Genomic DNA, 26,637 nt, shown 5'->3' on the forward strand with positions numbered 1-26,637 from the left:
CTCCACAAAGGGTCCTGCAGCAATATTTAGAAGTTTGCTACCTTTTGGCTAAAATTAAAATTTTCCTGCATTGCATTACCTCTTGGCCATTATTTTTCTGACTTAAATAATGAATTCTGCACACATCTCAGGCAACACCACTGTGATTTTGTACAACTGGATTTGTACTCCCCAGCTTTTCCTCTCCAAAGTGAGGAATCCCAGCTCTTTTCCTTTTTTCTTTTTGTCTTTTATAATTATTTTCTAATACTTTAAAAGTCCTGTGAAGCTCCTCAACACCACAGGACTGTCACAACATGGCTCCTGGAGCAAACCCATAGGCATCATCCAAAACCCTCCTTTCCCCAGCTGCCTTATTTCAGTTTATCTCACTTTGGAAAACAAAGTGGTTCTCTAACAGGAGGACCCTGCTGGTTCTTGGTTGTCTGTGCACATCCCTGAGGAAGTGAGTAGCTTAGAGACACTGCGTGTCATTTTGGGAAGTAGTCTTGGTGCTCCATATATATGCTGGTCATACTTGAAGTAACATTTCAACCACACTCTGCATTTTTTCCTTGCAAGATTCTTCTGTTTGTAAACAATACTGCATTTTCTCTCATTTTGAGCAGCTCATTTTCTGCCTAACAGCAATGTAAACATTCGTGGGACAAATGGGAATTTTGTGCAGCTATTTCAATCAATTCCTTCTCAGCACACCTCATACTACAAACTGCCTTCATAAAATCAGAGGGAAATCCATTTATTACTTCTAGAGCATTAAATATATATTTCTCCAAGTGCTTAAAAATTATCAAGTTTTCCCTCCTTGTTGAATAAGGAGGGGAAAAAAACCCCAAGCTCTTTAAAGGAGTCTTCCTCCACCTAACCAGGAAAGAGAACACTTCAGCATTTCTATAGATTTGTTGCCTTCAAAAGGTTCCTTGAAACATTGAGGGTAGATTGCAGCTTATAAAAGAAATACAATGTATGTCAAGGACTAGACTGTGGCTTTTTATGCAGGCTAAATAAAGTGAATTATAAGGGACAATTATAGAAGTCTTTCTTATTTTCTCTTAGGAATTTTTTTCAAGCAGCATGCGATGTTCCTGAACCAGAGGAGAAATTCAATATTGATGAATACTCTGATATGGTGACCCTTAGCAAGCCTGTCATATATATCTCCATTGAAGAAATTATCAATACCCATTCAGTAAGTCAATGAAAACCTGCTAGACAATGGACTAAAGCATACAGATTATCATATATTTGCAACTAACACTCTCTAGGGAATGCTTAGTTTTCATTCTTACTTTTGAAGTAATTTCCTCATTTCTTCTCTGAAATGTTCTGAAATTGAGTATTAGATTTTTTTTCCCCCCAGGAAAAATGCAAATACTGCTTCCATGAAAAAGCATCATCTTGAGTAATAATTAGTACATAACATCTTGAGTAATAATTAGTACATAACATTTTCTGAAAAGGCAGAAGAAAATTATGTTCTAGTCTTGTGTGACATTCCTAATTTTAAAAGAATTTCCTGTCTTGGGTAAGAAAGTGAAAGCAATTTGAAGGAGAGCCATTGACTCTGGGAATAGAAATTGTATTTTGGGTTCTGGCATTCTGTCATGTGACTTGCTGGAAGCAGATGCAAACATCTGATTTAGAAAAACTGAAGCTGTAGTATTGTGCCTGTTCTCACTGTGGGTAAAGAACAGAATAACTGACATCCAAAGTGTGACTCATTAGGGTCTAAGTTAAATGTTTACCACATGTTCCTCCTAAAACTGGGATATTACTATCTGTTTCCTGGCTTGTAATATGTCCCCTGTGCGTCCCCCCGCCCAAGTAAGAAAAAAACCCCACAACAACACTTTCCCCTGTCCAGAAAAAGCCTACAAATCCCACAAGAAACCTCTCACAAACACTGCCAGGTACACCACAGAAAAGGTAGTAGACTTTATTCAAGTGAAATTAATAACTTAGTGTGCTAAAATCATACTTTCTGGTTTGTCTTTGTGCCTGTTCTTTTGAAGTGACAGACCTCTGCCTGCATGTTTGTGATTTGGCAGTTATGTGCAAACACTAGTCCTGATCAAATACTCCTTTTAGTAAGTCTAATGTCTGGCATAACATGTCTGTTAGGTCCAGTGGATGCTGCAGAGCTGGTTCATCACTTAGAAAATACAATCCTTTCTGAAAGGTATCACTGACACTGTTGTAAACTACTGGAATAGATATACAGAAAATAGGTATCATCCTATGGACCACCAACACTGTTTTATTCTTTTGTCTGTTAAGGATGTGGCACCAAAATGCTCTGCTTGTGATTATCACCCTTTGCTCTGTGATGATTAGGACATTGTTAGTCCTAATTCAAAGTCTTCTGCTCACTCCAGAGACAATTCGTGGAGGAGCAAGGCAAACTGTCTTACAGCAAGGGCAACTCTAAACTCTAGCCCAGAATCCAGTGTACTTCCTGACCTTGGGGAGGTCCTCCATAATCCCACTCATTCTAGGTCTATGTTTTTCAACATTTAGTTTCCAGATTTATTTTCAAGTATAAAGATACCAGGAAAGCTTTTTCTGGGTGATGATTTCATTCACATTTGTTTATAGCTGCTATTGGAACACCAGGATGCCATTGCCCCTGAGACTAATGACCTGCTGAACGAATTGCTGGAAGGTCTGGGACCTGTTCCTGATGTCGAATCTTTCCTTGGTATGATGTTTTTTTGTCTTTATGGGTAACTTCATTCTAGGGGCAGAATTAAACAGAGGCCTGACTTAAATACTCTTGTGTGTCAGAGCAATAGCTTCTGCTTCTCTATTTACTACAGAATTCTTTTCTGAACACTTACTGTCACATTGCACCTTACATTTGAGCCTTTTCCTAGCTGCAATACTCACTCTCAAGATTAATTATGTGATTCAAAATCCAAACATTAATAATATTTTGAATGATCCAGCTGTGCTTAAACTGCAGATAGGAAGCAAGTGATTTTTTTTTAACAATCCAAGCTTAAGATTTGCTTGTGTATGCCAGAAACTTAGAAAAAGTTTACAGAGAATTCTAAAAGCAGCCATTTTAAATTTTGATATTTAATTATGCAAATAAAAATGACATTTTTAAAATTATCCAAATTTACTAGAAAGGGATACATTTGACTGATATTTAATTTGCATTAGTTTCAGAAAAATGTCAACTGTTTTCAAAGTAGTTAGGAGTCATGGATAACACCTACTTCCAAGCGAATAGCCTGTTAATGTAGATGCTACTCTTTCATTTCTTCATTATCACTGCATGTTAGGATAAAGGATGTTAAATTGTTTGTATTGTTCTTTGAGAGGACAACATGTAAGTCTTTTGCACATCAGTAGCCTGAAAAGCAAGGATTGATGTCATTTCCAAAATATTGTAACCCGGCTTATAAATAGCTAAATTAGGGTTTTGATTGTTCAATGTCCAATAAAAGACTGCTTCTAAGTGGAAGAAACAGGGGTGATATTTAATAAATTTGATATTTCTAAATATTTACAGTGATTCATCTAGGCACTTGTTTCCTTCATGTACTGAATCGTGGGAAAACTGGAAAACTTGTAGTAAAATATGTTTCCTTTTAGGGGAAGGAGCTGTTGATCCCAATGACCCCAACAGGGAAAGCACACTAAGTCAGCTTGCAAAAACAGAGATTTCACTGTCTCTAACAAGCAAATATGAGTTACGAGAAGGTGAAGATCAGGATCTCAAAAGTCTCATGATAAAGTAAGTTTTGCTCAAACCCTTCTATTCTGGCAATGCCTTTGTTGGTTTTTTTCTTTTCTTAAAATGTTTTTTTGACAACTGCCCTGCCTAAGTGCATTTCTGAGGTGCTGAGTGCATTCAATTTTCAAAAGCCAGTTTGTGTTCAGTGCTACTCACACTTTTGCACAGGTCAGAGGAACTGTCAGTTCTTCCAGAAAAATAAATATATTGCCATTTGTGTTTTGGAGTATGACTGCATCATTATCTAACCTTGTAATTGTTTTATCATGAAGTTGTAAAAGCACTCTGCTTTAAAATGCCACAGCTTTGGGAAAGCAGAGGTGAAAAGCAGTCTAGACTTACAAGGGTCAGACAGCATTACCATGTCCTTTCCTCCTGCTCAAAAATAAACACTTCCTTGACATACTGTCATAGCCATTTGAAAAGGCTGTAGCTGTCGCTTCAGCAAGGAATAGTGCATGTGGCATGCTTTTATCTAGGGAAAGAAAACTCTGTTTATTCTTTCTGCTGAACAGATCAAGAAATGACCAGTGGGATACGCTCGAATATAGGCTACTTTATAGTGAAATTTATTTATATAACAGCACTTAATATTAAATTATTGGTAACCATCTTTTGAAGTTATTTCAAGCTGTCCAGAAAAGGCCTAGTTAAGATCCTAGTACAATCTGAATAAGGGGGAGAAGAGGATGCTGCTCTCCTCTATTACCATGCTTATATGTACCCCACATGTGTGAAGGCAGAAGTTAAAAGAGAAATACAGCATCAAGATTTTACACCTTTGCAGTAACTAGGAGAGCAGACATGAGCTGCAATTCAAATCTGATCTATTAAGATGTCTGAGTATTTTTTAGACCAGAAATAAGTATTTTGGACTTATTAGATGGTGTGAAGTTTTACTTCTGAAGAAGAAACTCAACATAGGTAGACTATCACTTTAAACCATAAGGTTTTATCATAGAAATCTTGACCATATTTAGGCATTTTCCTTGTAAATTTAAGCTGCATCTTTAATATCCTGCTAATTTTTAAGAATAATGAGCTATTTCAGTAACCCTGTCCTCTAAATTAATAGAATAGCAGGATGTAGCAGGATGTTCTTGGAAAAATTATGGATGAGTAGGGAGCAGGAATGAGATAAATTCTTACCAAGAAAAGAACTGATTAACATATCAGGGTGTAACAGCTTCCCTTTTTTAGCAAGGAAATGGTCTTTGTCTGTTGTCGCTAGAGAAATATCTGTCCTTAAGTGGTTTGCATAAATGCACTGCATCAAATGTAAAATTCCTCCAAAGTTGAGCAGTTCCGAGTGCATTTCTACTGTATTCAGTAAATATGACCCTTAATGGAATGATGAGCAGCTCAGGCTTTTCAAAGGTTACATTACTGTCTTCTGTTTTGTCATGATCACAATTAAAATCCACATATGAGTTGTTGCTTGTTTTTGTTAACAGTAACTGTTTTACTGTGCTAGTTGGTTACCTGTTTTCTAAAATAAATGAAGGGAAGATTGTATGTATTTCTGTGTTCAGACTAGTAGAAACTTGATACTCAACACTATTAAGAGAAGCTCTGAAACATAAGAAGCTAGAAAGCAAGTTTTACCAAGAATCCGTAATAAAGGGGGAGCTTGCTAATTTTATGGTTGAAGAAATGACATGTAGAAGTGATCCAGTAACAACTGTTTTGTAATATCCATATATCCTTTCCAAAAGGACCAAAAGACTTATTGTGGATGTGATACGAACACAACCAGGGGATACACTCTTAGAAATATTAGAAACACCAGCCACTGCACAACAGGTAAGTGCTACACTGTGCCTGTATAGGGAAGAAAGTATTTTATTATAGCTATTCAAAAGTTTTAACAGATCTCTGACAGCTTTCTCCATCACCTTATAACAATGAAATTGTTCTTTGGTTGTTTTAGACTATGTGGATTTAGAGTCTTCAAAATATGAGACTTGCATGGGGTTTTTTTACTTTGTAATTGGAATCAGCTTCAGAGAAAAAGAAAAAAATAAGTCTTGCTGTGAGCTAGCATGACTAGAATATTTTTTCTTTACAATTTTTCAATACAGGGTCTTTTCTCTCCTATATTGTAATACAGTCAAATAGCCTGAGGCGAATCTACTATGTTTTGCTCTTTCTTCATTAAATTCAGTATCTTAACTCAAGTTCCTTGACACTTTAGTTTATTTGCTTAATCTAGACAAGCAAATCTCAGGGAACTACTGCTATCCTTAGTATGGGAAATGAGTGGGAAGAGCTCTCAGTTGAAGTCCTTCCTGTAGACGCCAACACAAAAAGCTGCATTTTAATAATGCACAGTTTTAGTTAACCTCAGTGTGTGTATATGCAGGGGACACCTGTGAGATCTGGATAGCCTTCCCACAACTTGGTGAAATCACGGAGTCACCTGGCTGAATTAGACATTGTGATTAATTCAGATGCATGTCTAGGTGTTGTCATTATGTACTTAAGGTATGTCTGAAGGCATAGCAAATGGGATACTTTGAGACCAAGTGGTCATAGGACATGAAGCGTGGACCCTGATTCTTGATAATCTCCTTTGAGAATTTAATGTACTTGAACATTTAACAGTTAACAAAAGCTGGAAAATAACTGTTCTGGATTTTATTTATGTTTTTTTTTAACCCAGGAATCTGAGAACTTGAAACTTGTAGAAAAACGTGCCATCTTAGACTCCAAAACTCCAGAGAAAATGAAGCACAGTCAGTCTGTTTTTGAAGATGGGCAGCTACCAATAGAACAAAAGAAAAGGAAAATTCAGAGGAATCTCCGGACATTGGAACAAGCAGGACTAGTGTCTTCAGCAACTAAGTACCAAGAAATTATAAATGAGATTGCTAAGGTAAATGGAATGTTTCCCTGTATACCAATGGCTTTTTAGCATCTAGCCTAAATCCATTCTAGTTAGAGAAGTAAAATACGTATTTTTCAGGCAATGCTACCCTAAACCACCGAAGTATCCACTTGTTTTCATTTCCTGACAAAATAAGTGAAAGGCAGTACAGCCCTGCATAACTGCCTGAACTAAGTAACATACAACTGCAACCTTCAATCTCCAAATCTGATACTGAATTTTATGTTGATGATGATTTAATTCCCCCCCTATAATGTGTTTCAATACAACTTTGACTATTTTAACAGTAATTGGAATTACCCAGCAGTGTTTCAATTGATAATGGCTGTGGTCTTAGCAAGGTTTCAAAAGACTTCAACCCCCCTGAAATATTATCTGATTGGTATTAAAACTGATCTGCTGTGGTTGGGCTGGAGACAAGAGGAATAGTGGGCCAATGCAATGTCCATCCTGACGCTGATAAAGCACAGTGACTGTTGTCAACAAATTAGCAAATCCTATTCCACAACCCGTAGTGGCCATAAGAACCCTAGTCCATTGAATTATCTTTAGCACAACAATGACATCTTGCTTATGAGTTCTGGGTCTGTTAGGCCCTGCAGAGCACAGCAGAGTTCAATGCAACAGCACTTGGAAATATGAGTATCAATGTGATTGCCATGTGAACTTTAGTACTACTCCCTGTAGGTACTGTTCTTGTAAGTGCTAACATGATAGTTTGTGCTTTCTCTCGGTATTAAGTCAGATTGTGTAATTATGGGTTTGAATATAATGTACTGAGGCTTTTTAAAATTTCAAATTAATAAAACACTTACATTAATAAACTTATTTAGGATATCCGGAATCAAAGAAGATACAGACATCATCGAAAAGCTGAACTGGTGAAACTCCAGCAGACTTTGAATGCACTTAACTCCAAGACAGCATTTTATGAAGAGCAAATTAATTATTACAACACCTATATAAAAACTTGTTTAGACAACTTAACAAGAAAGTGAGTTGAATCTTCTTGTCTTTTAATGTGTCTTTTAGTGTGTTTTATCAAGAGGGAGAACAGATGCTAACCTGTAGTTTAAAGTTTTGATTCCAACAAATTGACAATCTACAGATTGAAAAGCCCATGAGAGTTGTAAATTGTGTTTACAGGTGGAAACTAAAGTCTTGCATGCATTTAACACTGTCTTTGAGAAAGAAGTCTGAGATGTATAGATGTTTTTAATATATTTATTTGGTGCTACTTAGTAGATCCATTTGCATGCTTTGAGGACATGAAGCTTTGGGAAGTAATTATTGGTTTCTTCCTTCATTAAAAGGTTCTGGGTTTCTCTTTAGAATAGAAAAGGAGGAAATAAATGCCTAAATAATTTTACCTTTCAGGTATGATGCAGTTACTTGAAAGCAATCCCCCCACCAATGCCACCAATGTCACCAATGTGTCAAAATGAAAACATTTTACTGACATGAATAGGGATTTTCCTAGTGCACACCTCATTGATCCAAAAGCTAACTCTAATTATAGAGCATTTGACACTTATGCCACCATAAGCTTACAAATTGCTATTTTAAACAGAGAATTGTGGACTCTTTAGGATCGGGGCTGCATTTCACAACAGAATTGAAAAAAATGCTAAAATAAGATTCAAAATAATTGGCAAGATGTTTAGATGATTCACTGCGTGCTCAAAATTCCTCTAACTCTTAGAATTTTTGGGATGTTAATTCTGGTTTTTTTGGAGAAGGCCAAGGAAGAGTGAAATAAAGTTAAATGTGGCTAGAAGAGTGAGTAGCTGAAGTATTAAGAACCTGACAGACACATCAAAAGCCAGTTTTCTTGTTCTCTTTCCAGAAATTCACGGAGGTCAATTAAATTAGATGGAAAAGAGGAGGTGAAGGGAAGCAAAAAGCTGAAACAGACCTCCCTAAAGTACACAGCTGCAAGACTTCATGAGAAAGGTGTCATCCTAGAAATTGAAGATCTTCAAACCAATCAGTAAGTTTGGTGCAAAACAATTCCAAGCATTTTCTAATCAACAGTTTCTGAAGGGGGCTGATTTTGATAAAAGCAGTCTTAACAATTCACTGTGCCGCAGCTAAAATTACCACAGACTTTTGTGTTCAGAAGGATGATACAGTCTAATTGTCATAATTAATTTTTTACTTTGTACCTTGCTATGTCATTATCTTGTGAAAATATTTTAACAAACCAGCCCTAGCAGCAGCTTACATGGACAAGTATGAGTTTGGCAGCAGACTCACTGTTAATGACCACCTTTTAAAGTAGTTGTAGCAATTTTTTTTTCATATATTGACCACTATCAAGTAACTTAGTAAACCCCTGGTTTTCTGTTCTTCCTCACTATGGCAGGGTTGAATGGATGTGGAGATTTAACATCCCTTTTGTACTCCTCCATTTTGAGGCTCTAGTAGTGAAAGTCTTCCATACTTTGCACCTTCCCATCCATCTTCTGTATGGAAACATTTTTTCCAGTTTGTGGGGTTTTTTTTTTTTGGGGGGAGCAGGTTTGGTTTGGATTTTTGTTTGGGTTTTTTGTTGTTGTTGGTTTTGTTCATTTTGGGGTTTGTTTGTTTCTTTTCTTTTTTTATTCCCCCCCAAGTGGATTCATCAGGTAGAGGAAGCCTCATGAGGCAAACACGTGCCTGCAAGGAGACACTTGGGCATGGCAGAAGGAAAATCTGCCTGCCCCGTTTCTATCCACTGGATATTTGATCTGATTTGTTCACTGAACTTCCCACAGCCTTTTGGGGGGTTTTTTGGTTTCTGTTTCTCCAATACAAAAGACTTCAGAATTCTGTATTTCATACTACCTGTACACCAGAAAGTCTCTAAGAAGACACTGCATGGGGTGCAGTACAGGGAGGGATGGAGTGATTATTTTGACACTAACAACACTGTTTGTGGTCCAAGTTCTGCTAAGCTCTGCAGGCTTGCTCCCCAGAACTGTCTCTCGACTATATGAAACTGCACAGCATATGTATTCAATTACCCTTCTTGTTTCAAGGTTTAAGAATGTGATGTTTGATATCACACCTGGAGAAGAAGTGGGTGACTTTGAAATCAAAGCCAAGTTTCTAGGAGTTGAGATGGAAAAAGTGCAGCTCCATTTCCAGGTTTGAATTTTGTTACTTTGCTATATAGCTGCTGTTGCATTGCCTGTAACTACAGACTATTTCAGTATTTTTTTTCACATTATGCATGAACTAGTCGATCAGTACAGAGCAGCAGATCATGTGGAGAATAACTACATAACTTCTGTAGAATGCTGGGCATGGGCATAGAGTCAATGTTTATACTGGGGCAACTGCATGAAACCAACCACATTAGTTCAGTGGCAAACAGGAAATACTAAAAGAAAATGGAAATACATAGAAAACAGTATTTCTTCTGGTTTGCTGTTACACTGATCATATACAATTTAGGATCTAGAGCATGCATAATGTTTTCTATGCGTATCCCAACAGTTGCTTGCTCATGTTTAAATTACGAAGGACCTGGAGTTGGTGATGTTTATCACATCTTGTTGCTGTAAGGTATGCATTTAGATGGACACTAATGATCTTTTTTCTCATTTCAGGATTTACTTCAGATGCAGTATGAAGGTGTGGCTGTAATGAAAATGTTTGATAAAGCTAAAGTGAATGTGAATTTGCTCATATTTTTGTTGAATAAGAAGTTCTATGGAAAATAAGTATTTTCAGATATCATGGACTTCATCAATCAGTGGGAAGTCAATTCAGTATTTTTTTGCTTGTAAACATTTGTTTGAAGTTTGTCGTTGGATGCTTTTTAACTTTAAAAAATAAACCCTAAAACACCAAATGTTCAGAGGAATGTACGCAGTGCCTTTTAAGCATTGACAACAAAACAGAAAACCAGGAAATTGATTCATTTAAACAGTTCCAGATTTCATTGGTGTTGGTACTTTCAAATCAAAATATTCTTTAGGACACACAGCTATTGTGTAGATTTTAAGGGTAGGCAGATATTGAATTTAGTTGAATATATAAACCTCTTCCTATTGAAGCATTTTTAAATTACCTCAGATATATACTATAGTTAATACTAGACTTCAAGTATTTACCAAAAGAAAACCTAATTTGTTTCTAAGGGATAGTTTGAGCAAATATTTAGTTACATACTAGGCCTATTTTGTGGCAGTTGTCAATTGCAAAGCAAACTTACTGTGCAATTCAAAAAATTTTATAGGTAATTATAAAGTGACAGTAACGACTTACTTCACAAAAATATATTTTGTGATTCATTCCTACTAAATGCACTACTGCCTCGTGCAAAATGACATTTTCTACTTTCACAGCCTTTGGAGTGGTATTGGGGAAATCTGAATAGCGAACAGTTGTTCAGTTTGAAGTATTTGAATACGTAAATTGTGCCTGTCTGTCTTTTTTTTTTTTGTAAGAAAATAAATGCAATAAAATCAGTATTTAGATTGGGTTTTTTAAATATTCTTTGGAGATTGTTCTATGTAAAATAAACATTACCTAATTAAACTGGCTTGGTCCCTGAATTTCATTTCAAGAAATCATTAAAGCTGCAATCCAGATGGTAATAGAAAGAATTCCGTTCAATGCGTTTATAAAATTGCATGTAATTAAGCCTGACTGTCCTCAGTACACTTGGGGAAAGGTGCTCAGCAGTGAAGACTTCATAGCCTTTATGCCATGGAATGTGATGATGATTCTGCTGATGAACTTTCACTTATGCCTACGGAACTGTGTGTACTACAGGTACCACAGGTGATGTGACAAATACATAAACTAATTGAAAATACTTCATTCTTTCATTTTTCTTGTGACAAGTATTTCAAAAGACAATCAGTGAGACATTCTGGAATAAATCAGAATAGCAAATATTAAATAAGAATTAAGTCTGTTAAGGGAATAGAATAGTGTTAAGTCACTAGGAGATATACAGATTACAAACTCAACTGATACACTAATTGACCTGACTGAAAAAATTACTACATTTACTGGAGATATTAATTTATGCATGGCATTAAGTTTGAACACTTGACTATTTAAAAATAGCTACTATCCATTATTGAAGGATAAAAAAGCTCCCACATGCTTCCATTTTTCTTCTAGCTGGTTATGTATAAACCATTTTAATCTCACATAAATGCTGCAGTACTGATACCATGGTCCACTTAAAATAGCTGGATAGAAAAGTGAAAAAAACACTTCACTTTTCCTTCCAAAAAGAGAAGTGAATTTTACTTGAATACAAATTAAATTCCCAATCTTTTGTTCCCCTTTTCATTTGCAACAGAGTTGACTAATTGCTATATTTTTAACAAACTCTAGCTGAGCACTAAGTCTGCCACAGGTGTGATGTTGATCTTGAGGTAATGTGTCAAAAGCCTGGAGTTCTGCAGGTGAGACAGCCAGATCCTCACAGCCTTTGTGGGAGTAAGTCACTCCTGGATACACAGATATGTGTAATACACTTGACACATCTAGTACCTGCCTGGTTCTGATGCAAATAGCATGTTCCTCAGTTATTTCCTGGTGTAGGCAAGCTCCAAAAAGCTTCTTTGGTCCCCATGTAAGGACAGCTATGAATGGTACTGTCAATGCCAGCACTCCCATTTTGCAACCATTTCCTGGGCTTCCTGCTCTTCCTAGTCCACATCAAAGAGTTTAATTTCCATTTAATTTCTTTAAACTCCTTTATAAGCTTTTTTTCTTAATCAGCTCATTCCAGTTAGGGCCTTGTCACTGAACAATAATATGAACCCTGCTAAACAGGACTGACCACAATGTTCTCTACCTAAACATAAGATTGATGGTAGTAAGAAGTACTGTGCAAATGAGTAAAGTGACTCTGTGCTCACCCAGTGCTACTAACAGTTACTAAGTACAATAAAAAGGAAGGCTTTTTAGAGGCTACTGTAAGATGCAATGTGGGGACTTCAATATTAGGTAGGACTTTCTGAAGCCAGTTTCTATCATTAAATAGTGGTGTGGAAAGACTTGCATTGCTGGTTCAAAATTTGAGAAAAAAAGCCAGTACAACTGAATAGAGACAATGCATCAGTTGCCACTGCAGGAGGAAATACATCTTTCCTTGGATAACTTGCTTATCTCTCAACTTTGTCCCCCGTAACTGGTGGTAGTGATTTTCTATCACATGTCTTTAGAGTTGACTAAGAGTGCTTGGCAGCTAACAGCTTATTTTGGAACTTTTCCATTCTCAAGGGCCTCTGAAGACCCAAAACTATCCACAAAATTGCAGAACAACATGCTTCTGCTTAGGCCAAGCAGACAGAAACAGCAATACAAGCACTAGCTTTGTTCTGCTTCACTTTGCACTTGTCTGCAGACCTCCTTTAGCTGTCTGGCTTTCTTTTAAAGAATACAGGACTAAAACAACAACCTTCACTCACATAAAATCCAAACACTGATAGTCACACATGATTTCAGAAAGTTTATAACTAGACAGTCATCTCTTCCTAGATGACTGATTTCCCCTCTTGAGGTATGCTTCCATGCTCATCTTTCAGCAGTAACTACCCAGCTCTGACACGCACCACAGTAATCTGTGTATTGAGCAGCAGAAAGATCTCCTTCCACAAAAGGCAATGACTGATGTAGCAGTCTCACTAGATAGGTACAGCCTTTTTTGTTAGACTTGGTGAGTTTAAAAGGAATGAGATTTTATTCTCTAGCATACTTCTACCAAAAAAACAAAACTCTGAAAAAGGTGCAAGAAGTAGACATCTCTATTACAGTAAGTTGATAAGAAGGAGCAAACCGACTCACAAAACTAAGGGATACAAAACTTAAATTTGGTTTTCATATGCAGACGTAAAATTTAACAAGCATGGATTTTATTCACTTACTGTATTTATAATAACTAGTTTACAAAGATGAAAGGACATAAACCTATGACTCTTTCTAATGTCTGTGACGAAAACATTCCCTGGGGCTTCAATCTGAGTTTCTCTTCATATGTTTCACAAACTTGGTAAACTCAGATATTCCTCAAGCACTGGCCCACTGCTTAAGGCTTATTGAAATGTAAGAAAAATAGTAGCAATAGAGGTCTTGCATAATAGTTACAAATATGTTTTAGTTCAGTTCTATTTTGGGTTTAGAAAGTTATGAGAGTAATCTTTGGTTATGTTTATAGAACTGTGAGACCACAGGAATGACCAAGATTACTTTCAATTTCTCTTCCCAGATGGAATAATTACCTCTCATTAAGATGTTTTCTAAATAGATGAATAGTTCAATTAAGTGTAATGCATTTTGTGTTGGTTTCCTAAAGTGTCTGGGATGATAGAGCTGTAGAAAGGCTGGCCAGCTGTAAAACTTGTATTTATTTCTTGCTCTACACAAACTGGAGTCAGCTTCAACCATGCTATAGCTAGTGGTACAACTACCAGTGGGAGGAACACCACAGAGACATAGAACTTACGGGGAAGCAGTACTTATGAACAAGGGAATTAGTTTTCCATGGTTTTTATTCTCCATTAAAAGTGAAGGCCAGTGCTTCTGCTGTAAGAAAGGCACTTCATACAGTGTAAGCAAGTTCAAATCAGACTTCCCCTCCTCCCCTTTTTTTAATCTGTGCTGCTGTAAACAGATTAAACAGAAGGATATACAGTTGAGGCAAGAGAGCATAACCTAGCAAGCCAGAGTGTCCACATGTAATGCTTTTGACTCTCTTACAGGCTTAATAAATACTCAAAACCACTCAAACACCAGTGGAATGTTTTTCAAAGGAAAGACACTAAACAATAGCTGCAAAATTACTAAAAAAAAAAAATTCCTATACAACTTTCACGTACATTTCACTTCAACCACCTCTTGAATCATGAGCATGTCTAAAGGAGTCCACAAGCTTTCCAAAGTTTGTCCATGGTACATGACACTGGATGGGGAGTGGCACCACTTTCTCGGGGATTTTGAAACAGCAGACAGGTCTGCAGAGCTGGGCAATGAATCACTATTGGTTTGCCTTGTGTTTGTAGAGCAGTTTACTGAACCCATGCAATACAAGCAAGCTGGGACGTCATCTCCTTTATACGAAGCAGAACAATTGTAAGAGGCTTTTCTGAACCAGCGTGATCTTTCAGCTGTGAGTAATGCAGGCATTTCATCTGGACTTGGAACTGCTCCCGCGAGACATTCGGACTGCAAATTTGGCAAACTCTGCTTAGAATAATTCCTCGAGCATAACCCTTTGTTCTGGACCTCCTGACCTCTCACCCCGCCCGAGCCCGCCAGCTTCCCGTGTCCCAGTCGGGCGCGGGGGCTGCCGGCCGGCTGTGTGTCCTGCGGGGGCTGCCGGCCGGCTGTGTGTCCTGCGGGGGCTGCTGACCGGGCTGTGTGTCCTGCGGGAGCTGCTGACCGGGCTGTGTGTCCTGCGGGAGCTGCTGACCGGGCTGTGTGTCCTGCGGGGGCTCTAGCCGGGATGTGTGTCCTGCGGGGGCTGCTGACCGGGCTGTGTGTCCTGCGGGGGCTGCCGGCAGGGCTGTGTGTCCCGCGGGGGCTCTAGCCGGGCTGTGTGCCCGCGGGGGCGGCAGACGCTCCCCCTTGCCTTCTCCTCCCCTTCCCTCCCCTCCCCTCCCTCCCGGCGCCGCCGAGCCCCGGCGCGCAGCCCCCTCCCTGCAGCGGGGCGGCGCGGCAGCAGGAAGCCCCGCCGCGGCCCTTCGCCAGCCCAGCCTCTGCCCGGACGGACGGACGGACGGACGGACAGCCATGCGGCCCAGGGCGCTGCTGTGCGCCCTGGCGCTGCTCTGCTGCCCGCCGCTTGTCGCCGCGCCACGGCCAGGTGAGTCGGCGGGGAGGCGGGGGTCGGGCAAGGGCCTGGGCGGCCGGCGTGTTCCGGGAACGAGGGGAATCAACAAAAAGCGCCACAGCGCTGTACTGCATCGTGCGGCCGCACGTAGCCGAGTCGCGGGCCTCCCGCTTGGGAGTTTTGGTGCGAGTTCGGCCGAGTTTTGGGCGTTGTTACACGCGGCTCTTTGTGCTCATGCAGCGGCGAGGTGGTGGCGGTGAAGGGTGGCTGCAGTGACGCCGTGGCTGCGGAGGTGGGCGGGCAGTAGCAGGTGCTGATGGAAAGAAGGGATCAGACTGGCGAGACTTGGTGGTGGATTCTCTGGAAAAACTAGCATTGCCTTTCATTAACCACTTAAGGTGGAGTGCCAGCTGAATTTCTAGGCGGTGCAAACTTGGGAAGATCTGCCAGCACAAAACGCTTCAGAATACCTACCCAAGTATATGACTTTCATGGTTATTTTGTGGTTATTCACTCATACTAGCATCGGTACCCTAACTGGTGAGCCCATGGGTCCGTCCAGCTCCGAGCTTATTAGACAATGTAGATGCTATGGGAAGGAAGGTGAGACGAGACATGCATGTAACCTCACAGCTCATGGTAGAGGTACAGCAGTACAACGGGTTATGCATCTAGAGATTAGCAAAAGATTCTTTGCTATTACGATTTTACTTGGTTCAGTTTAAGATTACTTTCAATCAGCTAGTGTTGACAGTGCTGCTGTACAAGTAACTTATCCCTTAAGATGCAGTAAAGCGTCAGGTCCTACATACATAAAAAGGCTGATTAGATGAGCAGCTAAGGGGAAATTTCAGAGCATAGCGTACTTTGACTACTGAGCTGAACTGAAAGGGGATAGACCTAGTGTTTGTAACTATGCTGGGAGGGAAGCATCAGAGAGGGCAGATAGTTTTTGCTAGACAGCTTTTTGGCGCAATGACAAGTGGGAATGAAGCTGTCAAAATAATGTTCGTATGGGAAGTCTAAGGAAAAAAGTGTTGGTGTAAAAGACAAAACTATACATGTTAATGCTAGGGAAAAGATTGCACTGTTGGGTGTTATTTTTCCGGTTTATGGAGACATTCAAACTTGGTTTTCTGCCTTTTGCAATTATAGTCTTCATTAAAGAGCACCCTGAATTACACTACTTATTTGCTACTTCCTTTGAAAAGAGCGATTTAAATTGCTACTGTGTTGCATCGTTAGGAAAAGAAAAATTCAAAACAAGTTACTTTGTGCACAACAGAACTAACAAAACCTGATCATCTGAATATGCCTTCTGCTCTTCTTGTGCTCATTCCCATTGTAGTAATATAATTTCCACACTGTCCTAGATAACGTTCCCTGTTTCTGCCACAATGTACTTAATTCCTGTTGCCCATGCACTGTTGTATCCTGAGGTCTGCTCTGCCCCTGGACCTGCAGTTTCTCTCCCGCTTTTCCCCCCATCCATGACTATACTCAGTTATCACGTTACTGACCTGTGCTGTTCCTGTGGGCAGGTGAAAAATAGCTTGGCAACAGGTTTGTGTTAAGTGCTTGCACACTGAGGTGCCTAAGGCCCAAACTTTCCTGGACTTTTCTGCCTTGGGTCACTGCTGGCAAGATAGGCAAGCGTTATTGTTTGAAGCCAGCACATGTAGTTAAAGAGATGGACAAAGGAAAGCAAAAAGAAGCAGACACCCAATTGCAACAAAACAATAGTTCAGGAAAATGTGTTCATATTGCTACTACATCCCTTGTGTAACCTAATAAGGAATTCTGTATAAATGGAGATGTGGACTCAAACAATTCAGAGTTTATTTTTATAAAAGCAAATAACTGCCATCACTCCCACAAGATTCTGTCTTATTTTCTTTGTTAGTGTGTCTGGCATGTACTTCACAGTCTGCCTTCAAGTGCCTAATTTATGGGCCACTGAGTAATTTAGATTCTAGATGCTTATCACTTCCGATTATACAAAGGGGAGATAAAAGAAACCTTTCTGTTACAAGCCAGCAGCGTGGGTGCAGCTGTCACCAGTAAAGCCCAGAAATCAGTATTTATTGTTGTCCAGCAGCACATAGGGAACATATTTAATTGGCTTGTGTAGGAGCCTGTTCTTCAGTCTTTCACATCACAAAGATATCCCTTCGGATATGAAGGCTGCTGGTTTGTAACATCCTGTCCAGATTTATGGGTCTACAGGAATATTTTTCAGATTTCTTCTGGAGCTCAAGAGTGCTTTTTAGGATTGGTTGGAGCTGTTGTATTTTTGCCCTATAATTCCACTTCCACAGAATAGTATGCACAGTATACTTTCATGTCCCTTGTATATGAAAGTAGACATGAAAAGAAATTATATCTCTGTATTATAAAAAGTCAAGGTAAGCAGAATATATATATATACTGATTGTGAGATAATACATAGTACTTAATGGAAAATAGCACAGTGTAGATTGTTAAACAATCAGAAACTTACTGAGCTGTCTGCATAATTTCTCTATGTCCTTGTGTCGTGGTTTGACTGCAAAATTAACACACCTTGTTGGAGAACTGATGCAAAAACTACAGGCAATAAAAGACGACTTTGGGCAACTTGAGTGTTTCTACATAATTTTTGCCTTTTGAAGTACTTACTGAAGGCAAAGAGAAGACTTAATGCATATAATTCAGCGTCCTGACTACACATACCACAAGGACCAAACCTCAATGCTTTATCTTGCTCTTTCTTTCTTCACAGTTTACTAGTCTTGTTCTTTCATACCTGTTCAAATTTTATAAGTCTTTTGATGGAGCTGTTATTCTCACTGCTGATAGGACAATTACTATTAGTTATAAAAATAGAAATCCACCAAGCTTGATTTCTTCCAAAAGGACTGGGTGACAGCCTAAAAAAATTAGATGACCCTTTAAATATTTATGATCATTATACAAGCTTTATCTCTGTTTTCCTGACAGATTATTTGAATTATTAAAAAATAGCTAAGGTATAGTGAAATACGTTTTAGATAAATGATATCTGTAGCTTTGAAACAGCTAGAAAGGACAATTTCACAGATTCTGGTATAGTTGTAGCTATGTAACAGTAGTTGCAAAATCTTTTCTGTAGAGCTACTGTATGTTGGCTGAATTGTACTAACCCAGTTTAAAGGTAATGCCTGTTTCCTGTACTGACCTTTTTGTTTGTTGTGAAGATTCATTATGATCTTTTGAAATAATAATGACATAATTTCATCTTGTTCCTTTCTGTGTATAAATCTCTTTATCTTTGGCTTTTTCAAATAAACACTGACACAAAAGGAATAGATAACCTGAGGGCAGTAACTCTCTGCCTCTCTGTTTCAGAAAGTATGGAGTGCATATTGTTTTTTCTACAATTACACAGACACTGAGTCATGCAAGCTGCTTGGTAAAGGATAAGAAGTGATAATGTGGCTGTCAAGCTTTCAAATTAAATTTAATTTCTTACAGAAAGTTTAAATCGCCATTCATTTTATCATTAAGTGGCACAGAAATAGCAAGGGTGATGTCTCATTATGTTTTTCCACAAAGCTGGCTTCCAAGTAGTATCTCATGTCATCTAAGTTCAAGATGGGGACATGGAGTGAGTACAGGAGACAGCATGGAGGTGATGTTGTCAGGATGAAGGTTGAGTTCAACTCTCAACTTAGAAAGTCTTTGCTTATATAAAGAACACATAGTTTTCACCAAATTAGAGCATTATTCCAGAGAATTTTAACTAAAATTATGTATAAATTTTTTGTTCTGATTTATTGTAATAGGATTCTATTTCTAGAAAACGTTTATAATGGAGTAACAGTGACTCTAAATCATCTAATAAACTTGTAAATAAGAGGGCTTCAATAATTCAGGATATAATTAAAATTGGTGGCAATGTTCAGTTAACTATAAGCAATAGCTAAGACAAAGGCTGGTGGTCAATAAAAGATACATGACCTAATCATAGTTCTTTTTTCTTGCAGCATATTTTCATACTGTTCCAAGTTAGGAGTTAGTAATGAGAAGTGGGTCAGGTTTTCACCCAGGGCATCCACACTAAGTGATTTGACCTCAGTCATTAAGGGTTAGTGGCTCTGACTGGTTCTCAAAAGTGTGGCACTGCAGCACAGCTCAGGTCCTTCAAAGTGCAGGGATGCTGCAACGAGAGAGTGCTTGTGCCTCAGTTACCATGTCATGCAGTGGTAATCTTGGCAACACAGTTCCTAACTCCAGGCTTTACCCTCCTTCTCTTCAAGTCTATTTATATCTGTGTTTGCTAAAACATGCCTTCCTCACGTAGAACCATGTCACCTCTTTCTTTGGTTTTCCACACTGTTCTTCAGTGGTGGAGAAAGCAAGTAGGACATGTAGACCTTTGAGGGACTAAAATCATCATTGTCTTCTTTCAATGATTGTTTGGTTTAGAAATGCATATTCACAGCCTTCCAAGTCTCGAATCCGTGAAACTTATGTGTACTGGAGATACATAGGTACAGTTGTTAGATTTTTCCTCACTTCTTCTTTACCACATTACCACAAGTACCACATTACTTCATTTTTACCACAGAGACACACTGCTGGGTATTAGAAATCGTGCTTTTTTTTAAATGCAAGTATAGTTATAATCCTCCCAAAAGAGATGAAGCCCAGTGGTGTCAGTTGTGACGTATTTCTATTGCAAAGATCATTAAATACAGAAAATATAACTCTTTCATGTCAGCCACAGGCTGAAGTTAGAGTTGTTATACAGGACTTGTGCAGCAACTTAAATGCTGAGCTAGGAGCTGACCCTTTGAGCCATCCAACTGCTTGGACTAAACTTGTAAAGAAGTGATAATGATTAAGGCTCTCTAGGTGTGCCTGTTCTTCATGTTCTCTTTAAAACAACAGAACAGACCCTCGTATAAATGTGCTTAATGCCTATCTGTGCAAACACTGAATGTCACGTACTTCTGTCATTTCTGTTTCAAACTGGATCATTTCTACTGCAGTCTGTGTAACAAACTCCTAGGTGGAAATTCTGATCCAGCATATTTTTTTTCTGATCGGCAGAGATTGCAATCTAGTCACTTTGCATATGAAAACTATTGTCTCAAACACTTCCCTTCTTTTGTCTCTTCCCCTAGAATGCTGCTGTGACACAGCACGGTACATAAAGCACAGCAGCTTTAAAAAAAAATCACCGAATTACCTTACCAGTCCTCTGATCTCCCCCCACATTCAAGTCTGAATTTCACAAAAATCCATGCTGGGTAAGGCCCTTCTCCCACAGCCTGTGCACAAAGGCGAGTAACTGGCTGCTTAAAGCTGCAGCCACTCCCTCCTTTGCCATCTGCCTCATTCAGAAGCTTTGATTAAAAAAATGGGTTTCAATTACTATAGAACAAAATAGTGCTTCTACATGTAACATGTGTCTTACACAAGTGAATCGTGGCCATGTACTTTCAGCTCACAGATCTGATCTAAGACACCCTCATTTTTATTTTAATTGTCTAGGATCCAACAATTGATCAATTGCACAGCTAAACAGGTGACTGGTTATTTAAGTAATTGTAATTTTCTCACTTCTGTCTACCCACAATATGCTTGAATTATCCTGTGCTTAACTAGATTAAGCAGAAACTGAAAATGACAGTCTTACAAAATATTTCTCCATACAAACAACTTTGCTGAAATAATGACTACATACCTATTTTTCTTGTTTGGGCTGTTTTTTTCTTTTTTACATAAATAACCCCCTACCACCTACTTAACACTTTATCACACTGATTTCCTGCTCATTACATTCAAAGAGCAGAGATACCTTGTCCTGACTTAGTCACAGCTACCAAACCATGCTGCAGAAGACCCTGCTCTACAGGGAACTCTAGGTTTCAGAAGTGCCCCAGGGGCACACCCCACACATGCTGTCCTGAGCACTGTGGTTTAGGATAAGTAGAACTAGGGAAGAATTTTCATTGCAGTCTGTGGCTACCTGTCTGTTACAAGCAAAGGGTTGACCCACATCTGCTTTGAAAGCTGCATGCAGACTTTGTCATCTCTCTTGATGGAGGCCTTTGGGTTGAGCAAGATGTCTCCAGAGCACACAGAAATATTTCAAAACCATGATGTTTCAATTGCACTTCTACTTTTTGTGATTTTGGTGGTGAGTACTTCTAGTGGGAATTTTGCATATGAATGCTAGTATTTATGCCAGCATCTCATTTCTTACAAAATATGTGAAGGGTTTGTCCAAGACAGTCCAAAAGTGACAAATTTACTGTTGTGTTTGTGTTAAAGTAGCTCAAAGAGAGCATAGATGAGATTAGATCCTTAAGCATAGCTAGAATCGCTATTAATAAAAGCTCTCAAGCTGAGAGATAGGAGACAAAGGAGGACATCTTACCCAAATTTGTAGCAGGAGGACCTAAAATAAAATGGCTGATCTGCGGGCAACCTGTGCTTTGAATCGGGAATTAAACTTACTATTTGGTTTTCCTAATGTTCCCTTAACTTTCCTTTTTTGAAATATGTTTTCACTTCCCCATACCATATAAATACTGGTTTATTAATCTTAGTACTTTCTTATTTTTCAGGCTTTCCAAATAACAGCACCATACCAGGCATCAGAAGTTTTGCAATGATTTCTTGCACCGATTGCCAGGGTGACCTTATACCTATTGATGGTGACACTGAAAATTATTTGGAAGTTGGATCAGGAGCCACCAATCAGACTGGATCATTCCCACACGAAAAACGAATGATGTCAGCTCAAACAGCAAGATACCTCACTAGTCCGTGGCTGACGCGTTTTGTTCCTTCAGTTTACACCCTAGTACTTGTGCTGAGTCTCCCTCTGAACATCACAGCGATACTTGTGTTTCTGAAAAAAATGAAAATTGAAAAGCCGGCTGTAATATACATGTTGAATTTGGCCCTTGCAGATGTCCTGTTTGTAAGCGTGCTTCCATTTAAGATTATTTACCACTTTTCTGGAAATGACTGGGTCTTTGGGCCTCAGATGTGCCGTTTCATCACTGCTGCCTTCTTCTGCAACATGTACTGCTCGATAATGCTTATGACAAGCATTAGCTTTGATCGCTTCCTAGCAGTGGTGTACCCCATGCAGTCCCTGGGGTGGCGTACGCTAACACGTGCTTCACTGGTTTGTTTCATCATATGGCTTGTAGCTATAACTGGGGTTATACCTTTTCTCCTAAGGGAGCAAACAATGGAAATACCCAAGTTAAATATAACGACTTGCCACGATGTGCTAAGAGAATCTGAACTTCAGGGCTATTACCTCCACTTCTTCTCTGTCTTCTCTTCTGTGTTTTTCATAGTGCCATTTATAATTTCTACTGTCTGTTATGTGTGTATCATTCGCTGTCTTAGTTCTTCTACCATTGTTGCAAAGCAAAACAAGAAGACACGTGCCTTGCTCTTGTGTGTGGCTGTTTTTTCTGTTTTCGTTATTTGCTTTGGACCAACAAATGTGCTCCTATTAATTCATTATATCCATTTTTTTTATGACAACAGCTTAGAGTACCTCTATTTTGCCTATCTACTCAGTGTTTCTATCAGCAGCATTAGCTGTTGCATTGACCCCTTTATTTACTACTATGCTTCTTCTCAGTATCAGAGACAATTTTTCAGTCTCTTCAATTGTAAAAAGACTTTTGATCCTAACAGTAGTAACAGCAGTGGCCAGTTGATGTCTACCGCTAGTAGTAGAAGGGCTACGTTGACCACTAATGTGAATAACAGTGTCTACAGGAAATTACTAGCAATGCATTGAGATAACATCTTACACATATAATTTTTATACAATTGCAGACACAAAGAAGACTGTGTTATATCCAAGAAATGCAAAACCTTAAACCAAGTTGTTGTATGATACACGGCTTTATGGATCCATTATAGTAAAGCACAATTCAAATTGAAACTGTGTATGTGTGTGTGCATAGATATATATATGTATAAATATGTATAGTATATGTAAATAGGTTAATATAGAGGGGAAAAACAATTTCTTAGTAATAGTTGTTGAGTGTTTTTCAAATAAACTTTTTTCAGACAAATCCTTTGCATTGTTAGTTCAGTTTATTGTGGAAATCCCATTTTAGTATTTTGAACTGTACCTCTCAGGTTGAATAAATTCTGATCTGTGGAATCACTCCATCCATCCCTTAGTTCTTGAAAAAATTGAAAATATCTTTCCAGGCTTTTTTTTTTTTTCCCTCCTATTGGTCATTATTTCTATAATTACCCCTGAACTTATTTTCTTAGAATTATTTTGAATCTCGGACACTGAAATTGTTTATTTTACATTTTTATATATTCCACTTCAAAACAGTCTGTGTGGTTTTCAGAATGTAAGGAACTGAAAAACAGCTATTGCTTGGTGCAATGTCTGTCAAGGGAGATAATTTCCAGCAGGTGGAAACAGCTTGTCTTTTGGTGTTTCTACCATTAGTGTATGCTAGGCATCTTGGTTAGGAATGTGATGTTATTGCGGCCGTTCAGTACCTAAAGGAGGTTGATAAGAAAGACAGGGAGACTTTTACCAGGACCTTCAGTGATAGGGGTATGGGGTAATGGCTTTAAACTGAAGGAGAGTAGATTTAAATTAGATTTAGGAAGCAATTTACTGAGAGGTAGGCGAGGAACTGGAATGAGTTGCCCAGAGAAGTTTTAGATGCCCCATCCCTGGAAGTGTACAAGCCACGGTTGGATGGAGCTCTAAGCAACCTGGTCTAGTGGAAGGAATATCTGCCCACAGCAGGGGGTTGGAATAAGATGATGCATAAGGTCCCTTCCAATCAAAGCCATTCTATGAATTGATGGTTCTCTGAACTGAGTATGGCCATGCAGCAAAGAACAATGTGGTAGCTTTTTGGGGAAACTGAAGGAGAAAAGTGCTGCAGTTTAGACTGACATGCTTAAACTAACAGGAAAACCTGACCATACCTTCATGCTTACTGCACCTTGCACTGCTGGCTGGGACAGAAAATGAACAGCTTGTTCCAGGGGGAAGGGGAAGGAATGAACATCTGACCAAGAGAAATGAAACCCGTTATGTATATGCTATTTCACCCATACCTTCTGCTTTTCAGTCTTTCTTTCATTTTTTCCCCAATGTTGGAGGTAAGGTGCCTAATTTTCTATATGAAGCAAGCTAACAAGCTTGTGCTATATAACATTTGGAGCCAAGGATGTGTCAGGCACTAAACATGCTTAAGGAAGCTTGCTAATGTTCCAGTTATGCTAGCTGCATGTTGTGGCAATAGTGGCAGAGGCAAGATTTGCAATCAGCATGGTTTGTGTTGGTAAAGCATTTCCTGTATCAGCTGTCACTGATATAACTAATTTCCCATGGGAAAGTTTGCTTAATTTAGCATGGCAAGGATTTTGCAGAGATTGGTACATTCTCACTAGAAGCATTTCATCAGGTAATGCTAAGCGTGCATCTGCCTTCCAACCTGCTTCCTGCAGCCTGACTGCAGACAAGATGTGGTCTGCTGGCTGTAAGCTCCACTTCCCTATTTAGATGAATACTAGCCAGAAATGTGAGCATGGCTGCAAAGTGTGTTAACAGTATTTTTCACTGGGCAAACTTCATCAGGTCATTGGATCTCTCCCCACTTTAGATAGGATCCAGAAATGGAAAGAAAGTATGAGCTAGCTAGTAGATCACCAGGTATGGCTTTGCACAGGTGCTCTCCAAGAGCTGGGGGACGAATGAGAAGGGCCTGACATGCTGGGTGCAGTATTTAAATAAATTCTTGGGTAAGGCACCTTTTTTTTTAAAAAAATCATTTTCATCTTTTCTGATCTGATCACAGTTTAGTCTTGCAAGATGGTGAGCAAATTTTTAAAAAATGTATGTAACCTCTTAGATGTGGAGAGGTTAATTGATGACTGAAATAAATGCTTTTTCACAATACTTTAAAAGTGCCGTAGAAATGGTTTAGTCATTGCTAACACAGCTGGAGAGGGTGAATGAATAACATGCCATAATCCAAGTCAACAGTAGAGAGCACTAAAATAACTAGATATGGCCGTTGTGATTTGACTTGTTGGGGAGACCACTAGAAACCAGATGTGAGTATCATGCTGAACTATAAAATGCTGATTAGCCTTCTAAACCACTATGTGTATTTGGAAAAGTGAAAAAGTATTGGAATTTTGTTGGGAAAATAAGTGGCTTTATTTTAAACAGAACCTGTGAAAAGGTTCAGTAAAGTTTGGGAAGTACTTTTTCATATCTTTGTGCTACCTGCCTTACAGCAGTGGTGCCTGTAGCCTCCAAACAAGTTTTTCTCCTCAAAAACAAGGTCTGACATTTAAAACATATCACTAAATGCACTGCACACAGCAACACAACTCCATCAAGGTCAGAGCTAATAATGTCAACCTACAATGAAAATCTGTCTTGCTGTTCCCTCACTAAAATACAAATGAATGACATCGAGTCAAATTCTTCTTCATTCCTTAGTAGACCTGGGAAAGTCACAGTTCTTACCTTTTAATTATTTTGGTTCTGTGTTAGGAATTTGGTGTCTTCAGTATTTTTTGTGCCACACTATTATATACTAGAGGCAGCAGTCCTTAGGAAGTTCTCATGCATGTTTTCTCATCCTCTTGGATGGGGGAGCGTGTGCCCAAGGCAGCAGTGAAGGTGGTGCCACAGGGCCTGGGCACAGGGCTCCCAGCTCCCACTACTATGAGGCTTGCAGCCTGCAGAGGCTGGCTTGCCATGTCTCTCCCTTGGACTGAAGTACAGATGGTAGGCTTCTCTCACAGATGCTTCCCTCAGAAGGAAACCTAGAAAAGGAAAATAATTGAATAGACTTTCAGAGCCAGATTACCTCCAAAATATTTTATCACTATTGGCTCCTTATAATGCTCTTTTTCCCCCCCTTCAAGGTATGTGTTCCAATAATGCAATTTTTTTGCTTACAAACAGGAAAGAGCATTCACCATCAACAATACAGCAAGCAGATTAGGTTCCTAGGACCAAACCTTTCAAATCCTTGTTTCAGCCAGGCACCAAGGTCCATCAACTCAGTTTATACTCAAGAGGGTGGGGAGCCCTTAGACCCCTATGTATCTGCTAAAAGGGTGATATGGTGGTACACAAGTCAGTGGTATCACTGATGGGAAATGATGGCGTTGAACACTTCCTTTCCCACAGAACAGCACTTAATTGCAAACAGGCATCCA

General features: G+C 39.0%; 2 protein-coding genes across 6 annotated transcripts in view; both read left to right on the forward strand.

Annotated features, from left to right (window-relative positions):
- Positions 1 to 11,156, forward strand: part of IQGAP2 (IQ motif containing GTPase activating protein 2) — a 130,877-nt gene extending 119,721 nt beyond the window's left edge. For all 5 annotated transcript variants that reach the window (XM_085042946.1, XM_085042948.1, XM_085042947.1 and 2 more), the window contains 9 exons: positions 1,057 to 1,189; positions 2,596 to 2,698; positions 3,601 to 3,742; positions 5,458 to 5,545; positions 6,405 to 6,617; positions 7,463 to 7,623; positions 8,476 to 8,619; positions 9,650 to 9,758; positions 10,223 to 11,156. In XM_085042946.1, the coding sequence (XP_084899072.1) occupies positions 1,057 to 1,189; positions 2,596 to 2,698; positions 3,601 to 3,742; positions 5,458 to 5,545; positions 6,405 to 6,617; positions 7,463 to 7,623; positions 8,476 to 8,619; positions 9,650 to 9,758; positions 10,223 to 10,336 (1,207 nt within the window). In that variant the 3' untranslated portion in view covers positions 10,337 to 11,156. The remainder of the gene's footprint in view (positions 1 to 1,056; positions 1,190 to 2,595; positions 2,699 to 3,600; positions 3,743 to 5,457; positions 5,546 to 6,404; positions 6,618 to 7,462; positions 7,624 to 8,475; positions 8,620 to 9,649; positions 9,759 to 10,222) is intronic.
- Positions 11,157 to 14,716: 3,560 nt separating this feature from the next.
- On the forward strand, positions 14,717 to 23,492 carry F2R (coagulation factor II thrombin receptor). The gene is made up of 2 exons (XM_085042196.1): positions 14,717 to 15,444; positions 22,008 to 23,492. The coding sequence occupies exons 1-2, from the start codon at positions 15,372 to 15,374 to the stop codon at positions 23,207 to 23,209; spliced, it is 1,275 nt and encodes a 424-aa protein (XP_084898322.1). The 5' UTR covers positions 14,717 to 15,371; the 3' UTR covers positions 23,210 to 23,492.
- The last annotated feature ends 3,145 nt before the right edge of the window (positions 23,493 to 26,637 follow it).

The sequence above is a fragment of the Lichenostomus cassidix genome, chromosome Z (genome assembly GCF_008360975.1).
Source record: "Lichenostomus cassidix isolate B80296 chromosome Z, HeHo_3.0, whole genome shotgun sequence".
Lineage (NCBI taxonomy): Eukaryota > Metazoa > Chordata > Aves > Passeriformes > Meliphagidae > Lichenostomus > Lichenostomus cassidix.

Bases quoted from the DNA above. Each gene is read 5' to 3' on its own strand.
- F2R (XM_085042196.1), top strand. From the start codon at position 15,372: ATGCGGCCCAGGGCGCTGCTGTGCGCCCTGGCGCTGCTCTGCTGCCCG. The intron at 15,445-22,007 runs GTGAGTCGGCGG...CTTATTTTTCAG, and splicing joins TGTCGCCGCGCCACGGCCAG to GCTTTCCAAATAACAGCACC.